Source organism: Microcebus murinus, chromosome 4 (genome assembly GCF_040939455.1).
Source record: "Microcebus murinus isolate Inina chromosome 4, M.murinus_Inina_mat1.0, whole genome shotgun sequence".
Lineage (NCBI taxonomy): Eukaryota > Metazoa > Chordata > Mammalia > Primates > Cheirogaleidae > Microcebus > Microcebus murinus.
The window spans coordinates 21,187,052-21,210,311 of NC_134107.1; the positions used below are offsets into that span (position 1 = coordinate 21,187,052).

Consider the following 23,260-nt stretch of genomic DNA (forward strand, 5'->3'; position numbering starts at 1 on the left):
AGGCTAAAGCAAGAGTATTCAAACATAAAAATGACTTACATTTTCCAGTATACAAGGCTTATCTATCAAGGATTATAAAGTGATTTGAAAAACTTTATGTAACTTTATTCTACTTACTCAAATCTATATTTCTAGAAACTGTCCTGTATTTCCTACTGCTTAATGAAGCTTTTTAGCTTAGTCTATTTTAAACAACATACTGCGTTATTCACAATAGCCAAAAGGTGGAAGCAACCGTAGTGTCCATTAATAGATGAAACGAGGAACAAAATGTGATATACACACAATGGAATGTTATTCAGGCTTAAAATGGAAGAAAATTCTGACAATGGATGAACTTTGAGGACATTATGCTAAATGAAATAAGCCAGTCACAAAAGGAAAAATATTATATGATTCTACTTGTACGAGGTACCTAGAGTAGTCAAATTCACAGAGACAGAAGGCAGAATAGTGGCTTCAAGGGGCTGGATGTAGGAGAGAACAGAGAATTAGTTTTTTTTTTTTTTTTTTTTTTTTGAGACAGAGTCTAGCTTTCTTGCCTAGGCTAGAGTGAGTGCCGTGGCGTCAGCCTAGCTCACAGCAACCTCAAACTCCTGGGCTCAAGCGATCCTCCTGCCTCAGCCTCCCAAGTAGCTGGGACTACAGGCACAAGCCACCATGCCCGGCTGATTTTTATATATATATATATTAGTTGGCCAATTAATTTCTTTATATTTTTATGGTAGAGACGGGGTCTCGCTCAGGCTGGTTTTGAACTCCTGACCTTGAGCAATCCGCCCGCCTCGGCCTCCCAGAGTGCTAGGATTACAGGCGTGAGCCACCGCGCCCGGCCTGAGAATTAGTTTTTAATGGGTACAGAGTTTCAGTTTAGGAAGATGAAAAAGCTCTGGAGATGGATGGTGGGGATGGCTGCAGAACAATGTGAATGTACTTAATGTCACAGAACTGTACACTTAAAAGTGGTCAAAATGGTAAATTTTGTGTTATGTATATTTTATCACAATTAAAAATAAACAATAACACATTTTCCCCCAATAATCTATTGCCCCCTAATATTCTTACATAGTTGCCCAAGCCGGAGACCTGGAAATTATCACTGGTCTTCTCATTCACTTTATATGCCAAATCCAATCAACAAATCCTGTGGATTCAATCCCCAAGAACGCCCTTTTCCATCTCCATGGACACTGCCTTAGTTTTGGCTCTTATCTCTCACTCAACTACTCCAAGACTTCTATTAATATGTTCCCTGCTTCCAGTCCAGGCCATCTTCCACACCACTTTTTGAATGATCTTTCTAGAACTCAGATACCATCACACCACTCTCATATCTAAAAGCCTTCAAATAATACCCACAGAATAAAATCTAACTTCATTTTTATGGTAAAAATCGTCCTTCGGGAGCTCTTTTATTCCTTTACAGGCTCATCTACTCTAGTCATTCTTTTTTTTTTTTTTTTTGAGACAGAGTCTCGCTTTCTTGCCTAGGCTAGAGTGAGTGCTGTGGCGTCAGCCTAGCTCACAGCAACCTCAAACTCCTGGGCTCAAGCGATCCTCCTGCCTCAGCCTCCCGAGTAGCTGGGACTACAGGCACGAGCCACCATGCCCGGCTGATTTTTATATTATATATATTAGTTGGCCAATTAATTTCTTTCTATTTTTATGGTAGAGACGGGGTCTTGCTCAAGCTGGTTTTGAACTCCTGACCTTGAGCAATCCGCCCACCTCGGCCTCCCAGAGTGCTAGGATTACAGGCGTGAGCCACCGCTCCCGGCCTACTCTAGTCATTCTTATCTTCTGTTTCTTTCTTTTCATTTTTTTCTTTTTCTTTTTTTGTGGAGATGGGGTCTTGCCATGTCACCTAGGCTGGAGTGCAATGGCCCGATTGTAGCTCACTTGTAACATTGAACTCCTGGGCTCAAGTGGTCCTCCTGAGTAGTTGGGACTGCAGATTAGCCACTGAGCCTGGCTAATTTTTTTATTTTGTGGAGACAGAGACAGGGTCTCACTACGTTGCTCAGGCTGGTCTCAAACTCCTGGCCTCAAGCAATCCTCCTGCCTCGGCCTCCCAGAGTGCTGGGATTACAGATGAGAGAGACACTGTGCCCAGCCTGATCTTCTGTTTCTTAAATATTCCAGGTTCTTTTATGCTTCAGCATATGTCCTACCTAAAATGCCCTTTTCTCTTTTATACATATGGATAATGCCTACTCTTCCTTTTTAACTTAGATCAAATAGTTAATTCTCAGGAGAATCCCCAGTGTACTTTTCTCCTTCTTCTCTAACAACGGTATCCTTATCCCAACCCCCTATTCAGGAGTTTCCTTTTTTTTTTTTTTTCTTTTTTTTCTTCAAGACTACTGTGGTGCTCAACGGAGTTTCCTTTTTTGTATTCACATTATTCCTTGTATTTACTGCGTGGCATTTTAATATTTGCCATTAGTAAGGGCTCTGGAGCCAGACTGCATGGGTATAAATCTGGGCCTGGCATTTACCATATTACCTTGTCAAGTTACTCAACTCCTCTGACCCTGGGTTTCATTAGTTACAAAATGGGGATTATAGAATCTACCATAGAGAGTGATTGTGAAAATTAAATGAATTACTACATGTAAAGTCCTCAAAGCTACAATTGGCTCTTAATAGGTATCATTAGTAATATCTCTGAAATAAGACAGATAGTTCCTCAAAAAGTAAGATATTCCAAATGCCTTTACTACCATGCATTCAATCAGTATTTATAAGAACAAAGAAAAGGTTTTAAAGAAAGGAAGGAAAGAAGGCAAAAAAAAAATTTTTTTTTTGAGAAGACTTACCACCATTTTTGCCCACAGTTCGGAAGCATCTCCAGAAGGCCCGTAAAAACGATGCCCTGTTGTGGGGGGTGGCTTGGATGAAGCTGAATTCCCGAAAGAGAATGTGAGTTCCCTGGCATACACTGTTAAAACTGCAAAGATAAAAATCAAGAAATCATCATTAGATGGAATCCAGAAGACTGGAATCAGAATGAAAAACTGAGACCAGGGAAAACTGCTGCCAAAAAGGGGGAAAATCTTTTTTATTTTTCCCCAACAAAACTCTAAACCAAGGCCGGGCGTGGTGGCTCACGCTTGTAATCCTAGCACTCTGGGAGGCCGAGGCGGGCGGATTGCTCAAGGTCAGGAGTTCAAAACCAGCCTGAGCGAGACCCCGTCTCTACTATAAAAATAGAAAGAAATCAATTGGCCAACTAATATATATATATAAAAAAATTAGCCGGGCATGGTGGCTCGTGCCTGTAGTCCCAGCAACTCGGGAGGCTGAGGCAGTAGGATTGCTTAAGCCCAGGAGTTTGAGGTTGCTGTGAGCTAGGCTGACGCCACGGCACTCACACTAGCCTAGGCAAGAAAGCGAGACTCTGTCTCAAAAAAAAAAAAAAACAAAAAAAAACTCTAAACCACAGTCCTTCTATGGGGAAGTTTTTTCATATAATCATATCCCTCTGAAACCTCTTGAAGTTTAATTCCTCTGAGTGTTTCCCAGCTCCCACATGTATACACTGAGGAAGTTTGTTTTTTTTAAATTAATTTCACTTTTTAATTTTATTCTTTTCTTTTTTGCAAGTATCAGTGTCCAATACTGAGGAAGTTTTAACCAGTCACTAAAGCATCTCATATAGAGGAAAATCTTTCAGTCTTTAACTGGATGATTTTGGTACTCATTTTTTTTTTTTTTTTTTGAGAATCCTACTTCCTCTACCTTATTTGAAATTAGTTTCCTTAATGATATCTTTCTGTACTATCCCTGACCTATACCAGTTGCCACAAGGATGAAATGGCTTTTGGGGATATAACTAGCTCAATTTGGGGGTGGTTACATATCTCCCTGACAATAACTCAGAGACAAATACCACCTACCAAAGAATACATGAGATTCTGTCTGTTCCAAACAGAACACTAAAGGCAAATAGGGTAGAAAGTAGCCCCTAAATGAGAGTATGAAGCAAAGCCCCAGGGCCCAAGTGAGTCACTGTTTAAGCTGGGCCAGGGAAAGGAAAAAATATACTCCGTTGCCTTTGGCTTCTCCTGCCAAAGAAATAAAGGCTGTAGAGCCTGGAGTAATCTAAAAATGGAAACTCCACCAAAGAATAGGCAATTGTCCAGTAATCATCCCTACCAGGGCAGACTTCAGGTTCTAGAAAACCCCTAAATTCCCTGACAAGTATATCATAAGTGGAAAACATGTTAATCTTTATGGAGAAACAGACATTAAACTGAAGATGGCAAAGAATGGAGGGAATAGAGTAATTCCAAATGCCAGTTTTCATTTGTTGACAATTGAAAGGGGAAAAAAAATTCTGAATCACTAAACTAAACAGGAAAAAATTCAAGAGCCATCTATTCCATTTCCCATCTATTCTATCCCAGACCAATTTCAGGGAGAAATGTCTAACCTGTTTTTAACATACAGTATGTTATCATTTAGGATAAAATTTCTTCCCGTTAATGTTAACAGCACTGTATAAAAAAGCACATTACATACTCTTCTTCCCTCATGGAAAATGAACATAGAAATTGACTTCTAAGACACTATGAGGACAACATCTGGCAAAGAATTAGGTTAGAAGAGAGGTTTTTAAAATGCAATGAAAGTGTTAACCTAACCAGGCAGTTTATGGCGGTGCTGTTGTCTTGAGTAAAGGAAAATGAAAAATATAGCAAATGAGCTGTTACAGTTAAATGCAGTAGGCTACATTTCCAGCAAATGAAGTCTGAAATGATAATATTTGTAGCCTAAATTTATGAAGCTATCCAGCAAAGAATTAGTCTCAAAGTATACTTCATACCCTAAGGGGAAAAAGCTGGTGTCTAGGTCATGGTCTAGGCTGTGTTATTATTAGGAACTAATAACAGTGAAATTATAACCTTGGTATAGCTTTTTAAGACCATCTCAAATACCACATTTTACATAGAATCTTTTCCTGATTCTATCTCCCACGACCAGGTCCCATCATATCTCACAACTCTCTAATGGTGCTTGCAATTTGCTACCTTGTTATTGTTGTGTGTGTTTTATTTTTTGTTGTTGTTGTTGTTTTAAGAGACAGGGTCTCGCTCTGTCACCAGGCTGGAGTACAGTGGTATTATCATAGCTCACTGCAGCCTCGAACTCCTGGGCTCAAGCAATCCTCCTAGCCCAGCCTCCCCAGTTGTTGGGATTATAGGTGTGAGATACACCACCTGGTTGCTGCCTTGTTTTTAAGTCACTAGACTTCTTTCCCCGGCTAGACTGCAAGTTCTATGGATTAAGCACTTAGGTTGTATTCATTTTGTCTCTATTCACATTATCTAACACATAAATAACTCCATAAATGGAGTTATTTACAATGGAGTTAAAAACACATATTTTGTGGTAGATGATTTACAAAGATAAGAAAAAACAGATAAGTAATACCAGGTAGAACATATCTTTGCAGTTAGCCACACTGGAAATACTGCAAGTCTATGTTTTATAAATTATTCAAAAGTCTAGATCTTTGGTCTGATATTTGTATTATAATATTGCAGTGCTACCTTTATCTTGATTAGTATATTTCTGGTATATCTTTATCTATGCCTTTAATTTTAACCTTTCCAAGTCATTTTGTTTTAGGTATGTCTCTTGTAAGTAGTAGATGCTAAATTTTGTTTCTTTTTCTTTCTTTTTTTTTTTTTTGAGACAGAGTTTCACTGTGTTGCCTGGGCTAGAGTGCCGTGGCATCAGCCTAGCTCATAGCAACCTCAAACTCCTGGGCTCAAGCCATCTCCTGCCTCAGCCTCCCGAGTAGCTGGAACTATAGGCATGCACCACCATGCGCAGCTAATTTTTTCTATATATATTTTTAGTTGTCCAGATAATTTCTATTTTTAATAGAGATGGGGTCTCGCTCTACCTCAGGCTGGTCTTGAACTCCTGACCTCAAGCGATCTTCCCGCCTTGGCCTCCCAGAGTGCTAGGATTACAGGTGTGAACCACGCCCGGCCTAAATTTTGTTTCTTTCTTTTTTTTTTTTTTTTCATTCTGAGGTACATTCTGAATAAATTTTGTTTCTTTACCCAACTTTACAGTCTTTATATGTTAATAAGTGATTTTTAACATATTCAATGAACTTCTGACATCTTATTTTATCTTTCCCATGAACCATTCTTCTTGGCCTTTTCCCCCTCATTTCCTGCTCTCTATTGTGCTAGTAAAGTTTTTCTTTAAAAAAAAATGTTTTCTATCCCCTCTGTTAGTTTGAAAGCCATAAACAGAATCTGTAATCTTTTAGTATTAAAATTTAATATAAACATCTGGGTACACTGGCACACATTTGTAGTCTCAGCTACTTGGGAGGCTGAGGCATGAGGATTGCTTGAGCCTAGGAGTTTGAATCCAGCCTTGGCAACATAATGAGATTCTATCTATTTTTTTAGTTAACATAAATATTTACACATTTTTAAATATCTAAAATTATTCATTTTCTTTGTAATGCTTCAAAACAAGACCAAAGCACACTTTAAATTACTTATGCATACTCTTCTCATCTTCTGATATTAGTTTTCAGAATTTGACTTCTACCTTTTTAAATTGGAAAACTTTTAAAAATGTAAAATATACATAATATTTATCATTTTAACCATTTGTAAGTGTACAATTCAGTGGCATCAATATATTCACAACGCTGTGCAACCATCAACGTTATACTCAAAGCTTTTTTTCATCCCCAACAAAAACTCTATATCTGTTAAGCAATAACACCTCCTTCATTTTCCCCCAGATTCTGGTAACTTCTATTCTACTTTCTGTCTCTATAAATTTGCCTATTCTAGGTATTTCATGTAAATGGAATCATATCTGTCCTTATATGTCTGGCTTATTTCACCAAGAATAATATTTTCAAGGTCCATGCATGTTGTGACATATATCAAAAATTTCTTTTCCTTTTAAAGCTGAATAATATTCCATTTTATGTATATACCACATTTTGTTTATCCATTCAACTGCTGATGGACACTAGGGTTATTTCCAGCTTTTGTAAATAATGCTGCAATGATTGCTGTACAAGTACCTATTCTAGTCCTTGCTTTCAATTCTTTTACATATATACCTAGGAGTATAATTCCTGAATCATATGGTAATTCTATGTTTAACCTTTTGAGAAACCACCAAACTGTCTTCCAGAGCAGCTGTACTGTTTACGTTCTCACCGGCAATGCACAATAGTTCCAGTTTCTCTATACCCTCAGCAACATGTTATTTTCCTCTTTCTTAAAATAGCCAACCTAGAAAGTGTGGTATTTCAATGGTACTTCAATGTTGTTTTGATTTGCATTTCCCCAATGACTAATGATGTTGAGCATGTCTTCATGTATTGGCCATTTGCATTTCTTTTTTGGAAAAATGTCTATTCAAGTTCTTTGCCCATTCTTTTTTTTTTTTTTTTTTTTTGAGACAGAGTCTCGCTTTGTTGCCCAGGCTAGAGTGAGTGCCATGGTGTCTGCCTAGCTCACAGCAACCTCAATCTCCTGGGCTCAAGCAATCCTCCTGCCTCAGCCTCCCAAGTAGCTGGGACTACAGGCATGCGCCACCATGCCTGGCTAATTTTTTCTGTATGTATTAGTTGGCCAATTAATTTATTTCTATTTATAGTAGAGACGGGGTCTTGCTCTTGCTCAGGCTGGTTTCTTGCTCGGGCTGGTTTCGAACTCCTGACCTCCAGCGATCCGTCCGCCTCGGCCTCCCAGAGAGCTAGGATTACAGGTGTGACCCACCGCGCCCGGCGTGTCTTTGCCCATTCTTAAATTGGGTTGTTTGTTGTTATTGAGTTGTAGGAGTTCTTTACATATTCCGGATATTAATTCCTTATCAGATATATGATTTGCAAATATTTTCTCCTATTCTGTAGGCTGTCTTTTCACTTTTTATGATAGTATCCTTTGATGAACAAAAGTTTTTAATTTTGATGAAGTCCAATTTAATTTTTTTGTTTCTTATGCTTTTGGTATCATATCCATGAATTGTTGCCAAATCCAACGTCATGAAGATTTTCCCCTATATTTTCTTTTAAGAGTTTTATAGTTTTAGCCTTTAAGTTAGATCTTTGATCCACTTTGGGTTACTTTTTTTATAAGGTGTTAGGTAAGGGTCCAATGTCATTCTTTTGCATGTAGATATCTAGTTTCCCCAGCAACATTTGTTGAAAAGATTGTCTTTTCCCTACTGAATGGTACCCTCACAGGAAATCAACTGACCATACACCTCAGGACTTATTTCTAGTTCCCTAATCTATTCCAGTGGTCTATATGTTTGTCCTTATACCTGTACCATACTGCTTTAATTACCTGTGGCCTTGTAGAAAGTTTTATAGTTGGGAAATTTGAATCCTCCAACTTTTTTTTTGAGACAGAATCTCACCCTGTTGCCTGGGTTAGAGTGCCGTGGCGTCAGCCTAGCTCATAGCAACCTCAAACTCCTGAGCTCAAGCGATCCTTCTGCCTCAGCCTCCTGAGTAGCTGGGACTACAGGCATGCACCATCATGCACAGCTAATTTTTACTATATATTTTTAGTTGGCCAATTAATTTCTTTCTATTTTTAGTAGAGACGGGGTCTCACTCTTGCTCAGGCTGGTTTCGAACTCCTGACCTCGAGCAATCCTCCCACCTCAGCCTCCTAGAGTGCTAGGATTAGAGGTGTGATCCACCATGCCCGTCCTGAATCCTCCACCTTTATATTCTTTTTCAAGGTTGTTGTGGCTATTCAGGACCCCTTGCAATTCCATATGAATTTAAGGATTATCATTTCCACTTCTGTCAAAAAGGCTATTGGAATTTTGATGTGGATTATGTTGAATCAGTAGAATGCTTTGGGTAGTACTGACATCTTAACAGTGTTATATCACCCTATCCATGTACATGGGATGGCCATCCATTTATTTAAGTCTTCTTTAATTTCATTCAGCAACATTTTAGAGTTTTCAGTATGTAAATCTTTCACATCTTTGGTTAGATTTATTCCTAAAGTATTTAATTCTTTTAGATCCTCTTTTAAATGGAATTACTTTCTTAATTTCCTTTTCAGAGTATTCATTGCTGACGAAACATCAATCTTTCTTCTAAAGTAAACCAAAAATATTCCTAAATATATCTTAAAGGCCATACAGAAGTATACCATTAAAAGGTTACGTCCTTTTGATAGGATTAAATCTGCCTTAAACAGATTTCTCCAAGTTGCTGGGGTTTTCCCTTGAAGATTTTAATTTTTAAAAGTTTTGAAATACTATAATGTCTACTTTACCAAAAAGTTATAATAACACAAGAATTCCCAAGTACCCTTTACCCTGATTACTCAAAATGTGAATATTTGCTACATTTGCTCTCACTCATACACATACATACTCTCTGTCTTCCTCTCACACACATATGCACACACAGAAACACATGTGTACACATATTTATACGTATTATTTTCAGAAAAGTTGTAAACATGCTGCATGTTTACCACTACAGTATTTCACAGACCTTACTGAGATTTCACCAATTATCCCAATAAAACCCCTTTTATAACAAAAGAGAACCCAAGATCATACATTGCATTTACTTGTCATGATTCTTTTAATGAGTCTTTTAATCTGAGACAGATCCTGAATCCTCCTTTGTATTTCATAACACTGACATTTTTAAAGAGTACAGCAAATCCTCACTTAACATTGTCAATAGGTTCTTGGAAACTGCACCTTTAAGTGAAACTGCATGTAAGGAAACCAATTTTACTACCGACTAATTGATATAAATAAGAGTTAGGTTCCTACAGCATATTTCTGGTCACAAAAACATTACCAAAGACCCAAAACACTTCTTATGTTAAACAATGAAATAAATGTAAACTATACATACACTTAAGAAAGACTAACAAAAACAAGTAAGATAATTATTTACCCAATTATTCCAGTTCAGGATTGTGAGTGGCTGGAGCCTATCCTGGCAGCTCAGAGTGCAAGGCAGGAACCACTCTGGAAAGGCCACCATGCCATCGCTCACACGCACTCTCACACTCACTCAGACTGGGACCATTTAGACATGCCAATGAACCTAACATGCACATCTTTGGGTTGTGGAAGGAACTGGAATACTAGGAGAAAACTCACACAGACATAGGGAGAATGTGCAAACTCCATACAGACAGTGGCCAGCCAGGAATTGATTTTTTTCCTTATCAAAGTTATAAGGAAAATCACATTGAATGAAACAATGTTATTTGAGGACCCGCTGTCCAGGCTACTTTGTAGAATGTACCTCATTTTGGGTTTGTCTGATGCTTCCTCATGATTAGATTCAGGTTATGCCCTTTTGACAGGATTATCACAAAAGTGATGCTGAGTTGTCAGTGCATCACATCAGGAGGTACTTGCTGTTGACTGATTATTGGTGGTAAATTTTGATTATTTGGTTAAACCAGCATCTGTCAAGTTTTTCCACTTACCCTTTGTAATGAATAAGTATCTTGCGGAGAGAGATTTTGAAGCTATGGGAATATACTATTACTCTTCAAACTTTCATTCACTAATTTCTGCATCTATTAATTTTTGCCAGAAGCAACAGGTACAATGGTTTTGCCAAATGGTGATTGCTTTCTTTATTATATCATTTCATCTGCACTTTAAAGTGGACCTTCTATAATAAGGAAGAGATTTTCCTTCTTATTTATTTATTTATTTATTTATATCAGTGTACACTCATGGACTCTTACTTTATTCAATAGTTTATAATCCTTTACTACCATTATTCATTTTTATGCTCAGATGATCCCCGATTTGGCTGTGGAAGCCCTTCAGGGTGACTTCTATGTCCTTTTAACATGTTCATATAATTCTTCGGTTGCTTCCTTCCTTTTTGATGGAATAAGATGTTCCAGGATCATCTTGTTGTTTCCCTACCTTACCCTACAACCAGCCATTTCTCCAAGAGTCTCAGTTGCTTCTAGCAAAGAACAGTGCTTAGAAACCAATATCTAGGTGTATTTATTGCTCCATGTGTGTCACTGCTTCCAGGCTTGGAGAATACAGAATTAAGAAACAGATGAAGGTTTTTATATATACATATATTACATATGTACACACACGTCTATATACAATTCTATTATCTATATGCATATATTAAATATCATTAGTACACACTGATTCAATTCCAGTTCAACACTACAGAATACATTCTATCCTTTCCCCTTTCCTTATCTGAAACTTCCTTTTTCCCACAGTGAGAAATCTGGTTTCTATTATCTATAATATATTTACTTATTGCTTAATCCTAAAATGTACTATAATAGCTAACCCATTCTTCTGTGAAAAAGAAGCCTAAATTCTATTAATACTTGTTTAGAGTTATTTTTAGTCTGACAGCATGTAGTCCAAATATTGTATTCAAAAATCATTAGGTTCGCCTTCTCAGTCCCTTTAGTATGATTATGTAATTCATTAAAAATACAATTTTCCTTATTTGTTTCTGTTTGTGTTCACTTTTAGGGTCCCCAACCTTATTGATTATATATATTTTTATCACTTGTATAAATGAAACATTAACATGGCTCCAAAAGTAGGATCTGTAGAAAAAGTACTTTCAGAAAAGTGACCATTTCCCCCACTCCACTTTTATCTTTTCACTCCATTTCACTAAAACCCTATATTAGGTAATGAATCTCACTGGTCTCTAGGTTTATTGTTCCTGTGTGCATATTTTTTCTGAAATGAGCAGATACATGTACATACAGTTGACCCCTGAACAACATGAGTTTGAACTCCATGTATCCACATATATGTGGATTTTTTTTTTAGTAAATATATTGGAAAATTTGGGGGGATTTGTGACAATTTGAAAAAACTTGCAAACTATGTAGCCTAGAAATATTGAAAAATTAAGAAAAAGTTTTGTCATGAATGTAAAAAATATATGTAGCTACTAGTCTATTTTATCATTTACTACCGTAAAGTATACACAAATTATAAAAAGTTAAAATTTATTAAAACTTACACACACACTCACAGACCATACACAATGTCATTTGCAGTTGAGAGGAATGTAAACCAACATAAATATATAGCATTAAATCATAACTGCATAAAATTAACTGTAGTACATACTGTACTGTAAAAATTTTGTAGCCACCTCCCATTACTATTGCAGTGAGCTCATGTGTTGCATGTATCCCCTTAAAATGTGTGACATCAATCAGCTCCTCATGAGTAGTTCATCTGTCCAGTAAATTGTATATTGCAGTGAAAAAGATGTCTTATGGTTCTCTCGTTTTTCATCATGTTTAGCACAATACCATAAACTTTGAATAACATCAGGAGATTTATAGTTAGTGCCACTAGTGATGCTGGAAGTGCTCTCAAGAAGCAGAGAAAAGTCATGACATTATAAGAAAAAGTTGAATTGCCTGATATATATTGTAGATTGAGGTCTGTGGCTGTGGTTGCCTACCATTTCAAGATAAATGAATCTAGCATAACAACCATTGCAAAAAAAAAAAAGAAAAGGAAATTTGTGAAGTTGTCTCTGCAGCTATGCCACCAGGTGCAAAAACCTTGCACTTTTTGTGAAATACCTTTTTACCTCATCTTGAGAATGCAGCTTCTTTCTTTCTTTCTTTCTTTCTTTCTTTCTTTCTTTCTTTCTTTCTTTCTTTCTTTCTTTCTTTCTTTTGTTTTTTGGAGACACAGTTTCACTCTGTCGTTGTGGCTAGAGTGCAGTGGCATCATCACAGCTCATTGTGCAACTTCCAACTCCTGGCTGAAGTGATCCTCCTGCCTCAGCCTCCTGAGTAGGTGGGACACTACAGGCATGTGCCACCACGCCCGGCTCATTTTTTGTAGAGATGGGGTCTCACTCTTGCTCAGGCTGATCTGAAACTCCTGAGCACCAGTGATCCTCCTGCCTTGGCCTCCCAGAGTGCTAGGATTACAGGCATGAATTACTGCTCCTGCTGAGAATGTAGCTTTTATGTGGCTGCAGGATTGCTATAAGGAAGGCATACATATAGACTCTCATATGATTCGAGAAAAAGTGAAGCCATTATATGACAACTTAAAGCAAAAGTAAGGTGAATGATCTAAACCTGGAGGATTTAATGCCAACAAATGAAGGTTTGATAATCTTAGAAAAAGATTTGGCTTTAAAAATGTCAAGATAACAAGCAAAGCAGCTTCTACCAACCAAGAGGCAGCAGTCGAATTCCCAGACACCATTAAGAAAATTGTCAAAGAGACTAGGTTCTCATGTCTGGCTCATGTCTGTAATCCCAGCACTTTGGGAGGTGAAGGTAGGAGGATCACTTGAGGCCAGAAGCATATAGTCCAAATCAGCCTGGGCAACATAGCAAGACCTCTGTCTCTACAAAAAATTAAACAATTAGTCAGGTACAGTGGTATGCAACTGTAGACCAGTTACTTGAAAGGCTGAGGCAGGAAAAGCACTTGAGCCCAGGAGTTTGAGGTTATAGTGAGCTATAATCATGCCACTGCTCAAGCCTGGGCAACAGAGCAAGACCCTTTCTTAAAAAAGGGAGGGGAGGGGAGGGGAGTGGAGGGGAGGGAAGGGAAGAGAAGAGAAGGGAAGAGAAGAGAAGGGAAAGAAAGAAAATTATTGAGGAAAAAGATATCTGCCTAAACAAGTTTTTAATGCAGATGAAAGTGCCTTATTCTGGGGGAAAAAAGGATACAATGGATACTTATTAGTAAGGAAGAGAAGTAAGCACCAGGATTTAAGGCAGTAAAGAATAGGCTAACTACTGTTTTGTGCAAATGAAACAGTTTGGGTTTATGATCAGGACTTCCCTTATCTATAAAGCTGCTAATTCCCAAGCCTTGAAAGGAAAAGATAAATATCAGTTGCCAATTTTGGTTGTACAACAAGAAGACCTGGACAATGAAAACCCTTTTTCTGGATTGGTTTCATTGATGCTTTGTTGTTGAAGTCAAGAAGTACCTTGCCAGTATTAAATTGCCTTTTAAAGTTCTTTTGATATTGGACAATGCCCCTGGCCACCCAGAACCTCATGAGTCCAACGCCAAAGATATCCAAGTGGTCTATTTACCCCCAAACACAACATCTCTAATTCGGCCTCTAGATCAGGGGGTCATAAGGACTTTAAAGGCTCATTACTGTGAAGGAGAAATTTCTCTTCACCCCAGAAGGTTCAATGAAAGAACCTAAGGTAATCACTCACAATAAAGGCAGATTAATAAGAGAAAGAAGTTTATTTACCTTGTGTATGGGGAGAATCACAGAGTGATTACCCAATATCTCAATGGGGTCCAGAGATTTATATACCCTCATTTTAGATGGTGGGGGGGGGAGATGAAGAATATAGATCATTCTGTTTAGGGGCAATAAATGGTTACTAGGGAGGATGAATGGATAAGAGAAACAGACTGACTTGTAAATGATTCTCTTTGTACATTAAATTAACCTGAGAGCCAGGTATTATATTTAAAATGATTTGGACCGGGTCTGGTTGATCTTTCCTGTAATATATTGAGATACCATGGAAGGGAAGGGAAGTCGATTATTCTTTTAGTGGACCTATCTGGTTTTATGTGGATGCAGTAGTCCCCAACCTTTTAGGCACCAGGGACCAGTTTCATGGAAGACAATTTTTCCATGGATGAGGTGGTTGGGGGATGAGGGGATAGGGAGTGGCATGTGGAGCTCTATGGCCCGGTCCCTAACAGGCCACAGACCAGTACCAGTCTGCGGCAGTCTGTGGCTTAGGGATCACAGAGATAAAGGGAAAGACCCCTCTAATGCTTGTTGATCTCTAAGGGAAAATATTTGTTATACTAAGGAGTCATATCTTGGGGTAAAATTTCCTGAGCGCCTTCATTAAACACAGTACTCTAGGAAAGGACTATTGACACTATGCAAGAGAACGCTGATAGAACACCATGAATGTCTGGATGATTACACTATTGAAGATGCCATCATTGTTACAGAAAAAGCCATGAAAGCCATCATGCCTGAAACAATAAATTTCTGCTGGTGAAAACTATGTCCAGATGTTGTACATGACTTCACAGCATTTACAACAGAGCCAATCAAGGAAATCATGAAAGAGACTGTGGATATGGCAAAAAAGGTAGGGGGTGAAGTGTTTCAAGATCTAGATCGTGGAGAAATTCAAGAGCCAATAGATAGCACACCAGAAGAATTAGCAGAAAATGACTTGATGGAGATGAGTGCTCTGAACCAGTGCCAGAAATGAAGAAGACATAGAAGAAAGAGTGCCATAAAACAAATTGACATTAGACAATCTGGCAGAAGGGTTCTCTGATTATTCAAGACTGCTTTTGACACCTTTCATGACATGAACACTTCTATGATATGGGCACTAAAACTAAAGCAAATTGTGGAAGAAGGAGTAGTTCCACATAGAAACATTTTTAATGAAATGAAAAAGCAAAAAGTCAGATAGAAATTATGATGTAGTTCCATAAAGCTACATACTCTGAATGTGTTTGCCACTCCTGCTTCCTTTCTTTTTCTTTTTTTAGAGACAGGGTCTTGCTTTGTTACCTAGGCTTGGCTGGAGTGCAGTTACATGCTCACAGCTCACTACAGCCTCAAACTTCTAGGCTCAAATGATCCTCCTGCCTCAGATTGAGTAGATGGGCCTACAAGCATGTGCCACCATACCTAGCTAATTTTTAAATTTTTTGTAGAGACAGGGTCTCACCGTGTTGCCCAGGCTGGTCTTGAACTCTTGGCATGCTCCTTCCACCTTGGCCTCCCAAAGTGCTGGGATTACAACAGGCCTGAGCCACTGCGTCAGGCCTTATGATTTTCTTAATAACATTTCCTTTTCTCTAGCTTACTTTATTATAAGGATACCAGAAGCTCTACGAATAACATGAACAGTGAATTAACACATATTTTTGTGTATACAACAGTAGGTTATTAGTTACGTTTTAATGGAGTCCAAAGTTATAGATGGATGTTCTACTACATTGGGGGTAGTGTTGGCACTCCTGACTCCTAAGTTGTTCAAGGGTCAATTGTATTTTTATTTCCCCTTCTTTCTTACATAAAAGGTAGCATAATACAGATATTCTTTTGTCTATTTCATATGGATCTGATTGTTTCTTTTTAAGCTGTCATGAATAAGAAGTTCAGGAAATCTCTCTATGGATCCTCTAGACACAAGAAATCAGAGACATCAAAATTAAAATTTCTTTGTGAATTATATATTTTTAATCTTACAAGGTATAAAATAATTTATTAAAATGAAATGGTCTGAGTACAAAGTTCTCAAATTTATTTAATTTTTTTTTTTTTTTTTTGAGATAGGGTTTCACTGTTGCCCCAGCTAGGGTGCAGTGACATCATCATAGCTCACTGCAACCTCCAACTCCTGGGCTCAAGTGATCCTCCTACCTCAGCCTCTTGAATAGCTGGGACTACAGGTATGCCCTACCATGCCTGCCCAGTTAATTTTTTAATTTTTTGCAGAGATGGGGTCTTGCTCTTGCTCAGGCTGATCTCAAACTCTTGGTCTCAAGCAATCTTCCTGCCTTAGCCTCCCAGAGTGCTAGGATTACAAGTATGAGCCACAGCACCCAACCTAAAATTGATTTTAACAATAAAATAAAATAATTAAATTATACCGTTTTCTCACTTTATTAGCTTAATTTTTTAAAATTTTTTTTTCCTGTAGTGATAGGGTCTTGCTATGTTGCCCAGGCTGGTCTCAAACTCTTGGCCTTAAGCTACCTTCTTGCCTAGGTTTCTCAAAGTGCTGGAATTACAGGTGTGGGCCAGCACACCCAGCCATTAGCTTAATATTTAATAAACTCTAGGGTACTTTTCTCCAATAATATATCAAGAAATGTAGCAGGAACTATGTTAAAAATGAATGATTTTTTTTTTTTTTTTTTTTTTTTTTTTTTTTTTTTTTTTGAGACAGGGTCTCATTTTTGTTGCCCTGGCTAGAGTGAGTGCCATGGCGTCAGCCTAGCTCACAGCAACCTCAATCTCCTGGGCTCAAGCGATCCTTCTGCCTCAGCCTCCCCAAGTAGCTGGGACTACAGGCATGCACCACCATGCCCGGCTAATTTTTTTTTTTTTTTTGTATATATATTTTTAGTTGGTCAATTAATTTCTTTCTATTTTTAGTAGAGACGGGGTCTCGCTCAGGCTGGTTTCGAACTCCTAACCTCAAGTGATCCGCCCGCCTCGGCCTCCCAGAGTGCTAGGATTACAGGCTTGAGCCACCGCGCCCGGCCAAAATGAATGATTTTTATAATCAGCTATTCATAAATATGTTAACTTAATGTGAATTCTTGATACAATTTTATTTTCTCATTTAGTAACAAAGGCTGTTTATACAGCAAAAGTCATAAAGAATTCCATTAAGTGGTACCTGCGTTCTACTGAAAAACTAAAGATATACATTCTAGGAATTTGCTTATTATGTCAATTACACATAAACATCTTAACTTTGGATTTTAACTAGCAAAAATCAAGAATTGATTTAACTTACTTTGCTGAAGTTGCCAGTAGCTCAAGGGTTACCAAGGAAATAATGAAATATTAAACATAATCATAGTAGGTCTATATAAATAGCTATTCACATTCCACATATAGAAGTAATAAAGATAAGGACAAAAGGAACAAATTAAAATATTCCAGCTCATTCTCAGTGTGCAAAGAGGCAAAAGTTCAAAACTCCTATAGTACTCCATGTCCTCCTTGCTCTTACTCAAACTGAAAATGGTCAGTGTGCCTTGATCTACAGAGTTCAACTAGGTTATAGTAGTTCAGAGTCATCTTAGGTCATGTCATTCTCTCATCTCCTTCTTTCTTTCTAAAGCCAGCCAAGCTCATCAGAATGGACTATCTTCTGTTCTGTTAGAATTTGGATTGTTTTCTGCTGTTTTAAGATAAAAAAATTATTTTTTTACAAAGAATCCTACATAGAGCTACCAAGAAGGAAAATATGGGAACAGTTCACACCCAGCTATGCAACACAAACTGGCCATACCAATGTGATACAAACACAGAAAATGGATCAGCCCCTAAAAAACATAAAATCAAAGACCTATAATAACTTCAGAAGAATCATGATTTAAAGTATCCTTTCGTTGTTTCTATATGCAGAAGGAAAAAAGATATTTTGAATTGGGGTGGGTGGTGGGAGAGAAAAGAAAACTTATGTGGTAAATTTTCTACTCACAGGTTGGAAAACTAGAGTTTTATTACCTAAAATGTCACCAAACTCCAAAGATGTATTCCTGTGGCATGATTTGGTCTCCTGAACTAACAATCCCTGGATTTGTTCTTTCCTTCCTTGTGAAATTGAGATGCAGCATAAAGCCCTTAAATGTTTTCTTTCCATTGCCTATCTGCTACAGAATTTGGCAATGCTAACTTGATGAGAGAAATTAGTGGTGCATATCAGCTTGATCTATGTTGCAGAACCCCAAAGTAGTTTATACCAGCCTCTTTCTTATACAGTGCTATAAAAAAGTTTCTGCACAAAAGTTTAATACAGTATTTCTAAGAACTTCTAATTCTCTCCTGTGATGTTGTCATTAATATCTATTATTTTATTGTTCAAACATACAATACACCAACTATAGGAAAAAGTAAGTGAGCAACATGATCCTGTATCCTAGGAGAAATTTGACGAAGTGTGGTTTTAACATATAGTGTATTTGGAATGAGCTTCTGCCCACAGATATGCATCAAATGAATTGTTGGGTTCATTGATTGTAGGTTTTCTGTTGGCCACAAAGAAATAGTGTAAGTGGTACAGAAAATAGAGATCTACCACACTGCAGGTGAATACTCACAATCATTTTCATCTTCTCATTGCCGGTATTGGCCCAACTAGAAATAGAATATCCCAGATCTTTGGCTTCCTTAAAAAATCCCAAGTTTAGGAAGAAATACAACAGGGATTAATCTATCTTTAGGCACTGTCTAGGGATAGGTGAACCAATGTGTGAGAATTGAGCTGCCACTGTGATAAATGATCTACAACAGCAAAAAAACCCCAAAAAACAAAAAAACTAAATCAGCTTATCAGTTCACTTTAAGACTTTAAACATTGGCATTTCATACCAAGATTTTTTTCTGCTTCAGTAATCCTCAGTAGTAGAGCTAGTTTTCAGACTATGACATCAGTGAGATCATATTACTGCATTATAAAGAGAGAAACTCATGAGGACAGCCTCACAGGCCCTGACAGCTATGAAAAGCTTCTACAATGGGAAGCATAAGCAATGCTGAGATTTCTTTCCTTGGTCACTTCAAGTGCTCTTCTGTCATCAAACTCCAAAAAGAATTTTCTTAAAATAGCAGTGAAATAGAGCACTTGTCCCACCCTGGGCTGCTGCTAAGAGAGTGTTTCTAGACAGGGCAATCATCAGGCAAATTCTCCCAAAAAGGCCTATGCAAAGGACATGGCTCTAATGTGCTGCATCTCTGAAAGAAAACTGCCCCCCATTGGATCTCTGTTTATAATTTAGTTAAAACCCTACCAGAGTTTAAAAATGTTTCAAATTCCCTCTTAAAGCCTTCAAACTTCAAAACATATTGCTGAAGGTCTGGTATGCTACAGTAAACTCCCAACTGCATATCTACCACATAAGGTCCTTACCCACCTCGTATCAGTGGAAAAGCAAGATGATTCATTAACATCTGCTTCCCTTTGCAGCTTTATGTGTGAAGAAACATCTCTTTTATAAGGTTGGTTACTCTAGGCCAGCAGAACAGGAAACTATGTGTGCCTCATGATGGAAAATCAATGCATAGAGCACAGGGAAAAGGTTACTGCATACCTACCTGCTCTTTATATTATGTTAGAAATTTAAATTATAAAAAGAATGTGGCAAGTAAAAAATGTTTTTCATGTGCTATATAAACATGGAAACAAAATTGTATGTACATCACAATGCTAACTACTTTAAAGTAGGTCCGCATGAGGAAGATGATTAAAAATTAAGAGACATGAATTATATTTATTCATTGTATTATGCTTTGGGCTTGTTATTGATTTTTTCCTATCTTCCAAATATTTTGTAATATTGTATGTTAAATTTTTTAATAAAACATTTTTTAAGGCCGGGCGCTGTGGCTCACGCCTGTAATCCTAGCTCTTGGGAGGCCGAGGCGGGCGGATTGCTCAAGGTCAGGAGTTCGAAACCAGCCTGAGCAAGAGCGAGACCCCGTCTCTACTATAAATAGAAAGAAATTAATTGGCCAACTGATATATATAGAAAAAATTAGCCGGGCATAGTGGCGCATGCCTGTAGTCCCAGCTACTCGGGAGGCTGAGGCAGAAGGATCACTGGAGCCCAGGAGTTTGAGGTTGCTGTGAGCTAGGCTGACGCCACGGCACTCACTCTAGCCTGGACAACAAAGCGAGACTCTGTCTCAAAAAAAAAAAAAAAAAAAAAAAAAAAAACATTTTTTAAGACAGCAATTACCATAAACCTCTAATTTGTCTTGTTTCTATAAGATCCTTGAGCTCTGTTCCCAAGGCCTCTAAGCTGAGCTCTTGATAACAGAGCTTCCAGGAGTTTGCTTAATTTCACTTGAAATCCAAAGTAATTGTGTTTTCATGCTTTATCTGGGGAAACATCTCCTAGCTTTATAGGAAAAGTTTCTGGACAAAGACTGTTTCTCTTTATAATGTTATAGCATTTAACATTACATCTCTGTTACATCTCACTGTATGCTACGTGCTACATCTCACATTCTTTCTTATGTGGTCTCTACACCTATCATCTGTTATTTCTTTCCCTTTATCTCTTTTAACCTCTGTATCTCCTTCATCAACTGGCTCACCCTCTCTGTACCATTTTCTTCTGCGACTGAAACTGAATTTAGTTGCAGGCGAAGTCCTCTTCAGTCATCTGCAGATCCTGTCATTCTTTCCTCACGGTGTGATTCCTCTCTACCTCCAGACCTCAAATTAGCTTTTGTCTGTTTAAATGTCAGATTACACATCATATTTTCATCTAATATCTTGTCTGTTTTCCTCTTTAGCTTTTTCAATTCAATACTAATTTCTTTCCAGGTTTTGTCTACCCACTGCATATCTGTGCTTTGTATTACACTAGACAACTTTTTTTTTTTAAGAGGCGAAGTCTCACTATGTTGCCCAGGCAGAATGCAGTGGCTGTTCACAGGCATAGTCATAGTACACTGCAGCCTCAAACTCTTAGGCTCAAGCAAATCCTCCTGCCTCACCTTCCCAAGTAGCTGGGACTAAAGGCACACACCACCACACCTGGCAACATTGTAGACACCTAGACAACATTTTAAGGTAAATTTTATTCTGTTTTCTGCCTGCAGCTATAGCTTTTAGGTCCTTTTATTTAATATGTCATCCTTTTATTCTCACTAGGATTCCAAACATATTCCCATTAATATAACCTGCAGATTTCATTGAAAGTCCAACACTATTTTTATGGGTCCCTTAAATATTACAATCCTTCCTCAGTACCACCTCATTCAAGAGCAAGAAGTGTTAAATTTGTTGAGTCTCCTGGTTCAAAGTCCAGCAAGTAATTCTCAAACCATCATCCTTTGTTCTTACTCAAGATGATATGACTGCTGGGCGCGGTGGCTCACGCCTGTAATCCTAGCACTTTGGGAAGCCGAGGCAGGCAGATTGCTCGAGGTCAGGAGTTCAAAACCAGACTGAGCAAGAGTAAGACCCCATCTCTACTATAAATAGAAAGAAATTAATTGGCCAACTAATATATATAGAAAAAATTAGCCGGGCATGATGTTGCATGCCTGTAGTCCCAGCTACTCGGGAGGCTGAGGCAGAAAGATTGTTTGAGCCCAGGAGTCTGAGGTTGCTATGAGCTAGGCTGATGCCATGGTACTCTAGCCCAGGCAACAGAGTGAGACTCTGTCTCAATAAAAAAAAGTTACAATAGTAAGTTTTATGTTACCTATATTTTACCATAATTTCTTTTAAAAAATAAGATATTGCTGTCAAATATCCGGTATGTATATTTAGAGAATGTCTAATGGAATGAGAAATTGGAAGTTATAAACAAAAAAATTTTGAGTAGTTCTGAAGAAAAAAGACTATGATTTTGCTATTAAAAGTATAGACTAAGGACAGTAGTACTGATATCATTTAGAAGCCTGTTAGACATAAGAATCTCAGGCCCATCACAGACCAACTAGATCCAATTCTGCATTTTAACAAGATCCCTAGGTGATTTACATGTACATTAAAGTTGGAGAAGTACTCATATGGGGCAAATCTTCTTAGCTATATGACTTTGGGCCAGGTATGTCACCACTTTGTGCCTCAAAGTGGTTATTTTTTATCTGTAAAATGGTGATAATAGGAATGCTTACTAATAAGGTTGCCAGACATTAACTGTGTTAATAATGCATGCTATATAATGCCTGGCATGTTCAGGAATGATTAGCTGTCATTATTACTGTGCTGTAGAAAAAATCCGTTAAAGTTGATTTCAGGGACTTTTCTAAAAATATTAGTCTTAGGAAGTCAGTATCTTCCAGAGGATACAAATGGTGCCTGGCTTTAAGAGACAACTGTAAAAAACGATATGTGAGAGATAATAGTTTTGGCAAAGTATGAAGAAATGGAAATAACTTTCTTCAGAAGATCCAATGTAGAAAAGAGGTGTCAAATTTATTCACAAGGGTGCAAGTTTTTTTCTTATTAAAGTATGGGAGGACCAGATTAATACTGTTTACAAAAAAAATAAATAAATAAAAATTAAAAATTAAAAAACAAAAAATATTGTTTACAAAATATGAATGGAATGTAAGTAGCTTTTAATGAGATGATGTCATGTTTTTAAGATATTTGGGGGGGGGCTAAGTGTTATGTTTTTCACATATCTGAAATCCCTTCATGGGATATTAACTTTCAGCTGAAATGTCATAAATATATATGACTTATGTGATAAAGAACCAAATATTTGGATAAGGGAATAAGGTAGAAGAGAATAAAATACTGACAAGGTGGGGAGACAAAAAGGACAGCTACATAGGCGCCCATAAACTGCTAGCCCCTGGGCCATAATTCTCAGAAGATGTCACTGAGTTCCTAACCTAATTTCTCTGGCAGGAGATCTCTCCTTGTCCCAGAAAAGACTTTTGGAGACAGAGAGGATTAAAAAAAATAATATTGTTAAGAAGTAAGGTTGCTGGGCTTGCACTTTACTAGCCGGAATCCCTTTATCTTTCTTGAGAGCCCCCCAGATC

The 23,260-nt window shown here is 37.7% G+C and overlaps 1 protein-coding gene across 5 annotated transcripts in view; it reads right to left on the reverse strand.

Moving 5' to 3' along the window:
* Nucleotides 1-23,260, reverse strand: part of CSTPP1 (centriolar satellite-associated tubulin polyglutamylase complex regulator 1) — a 182,458-nt gene that overhangs the window by 86,056 nt on the left and 73,142 nt on the right. For 4 of the 5 annotated variants that reach the window (XM_012789354.3, XM_012789343.3, XM_012789364.3 and 1 more), the window contains one exon: nt 2,820-2,950. In XM_012789354.3, coding sequence (XP_012644808.1) covers nt 2,820-2,950 — 131 coding nt within the window. The remainder of the gene's footprint in view (nt 1-2,819; nt 2,951-23,260) is intronic. The other variant, XM_076001958.1, reaches the window with a different exon arrangement.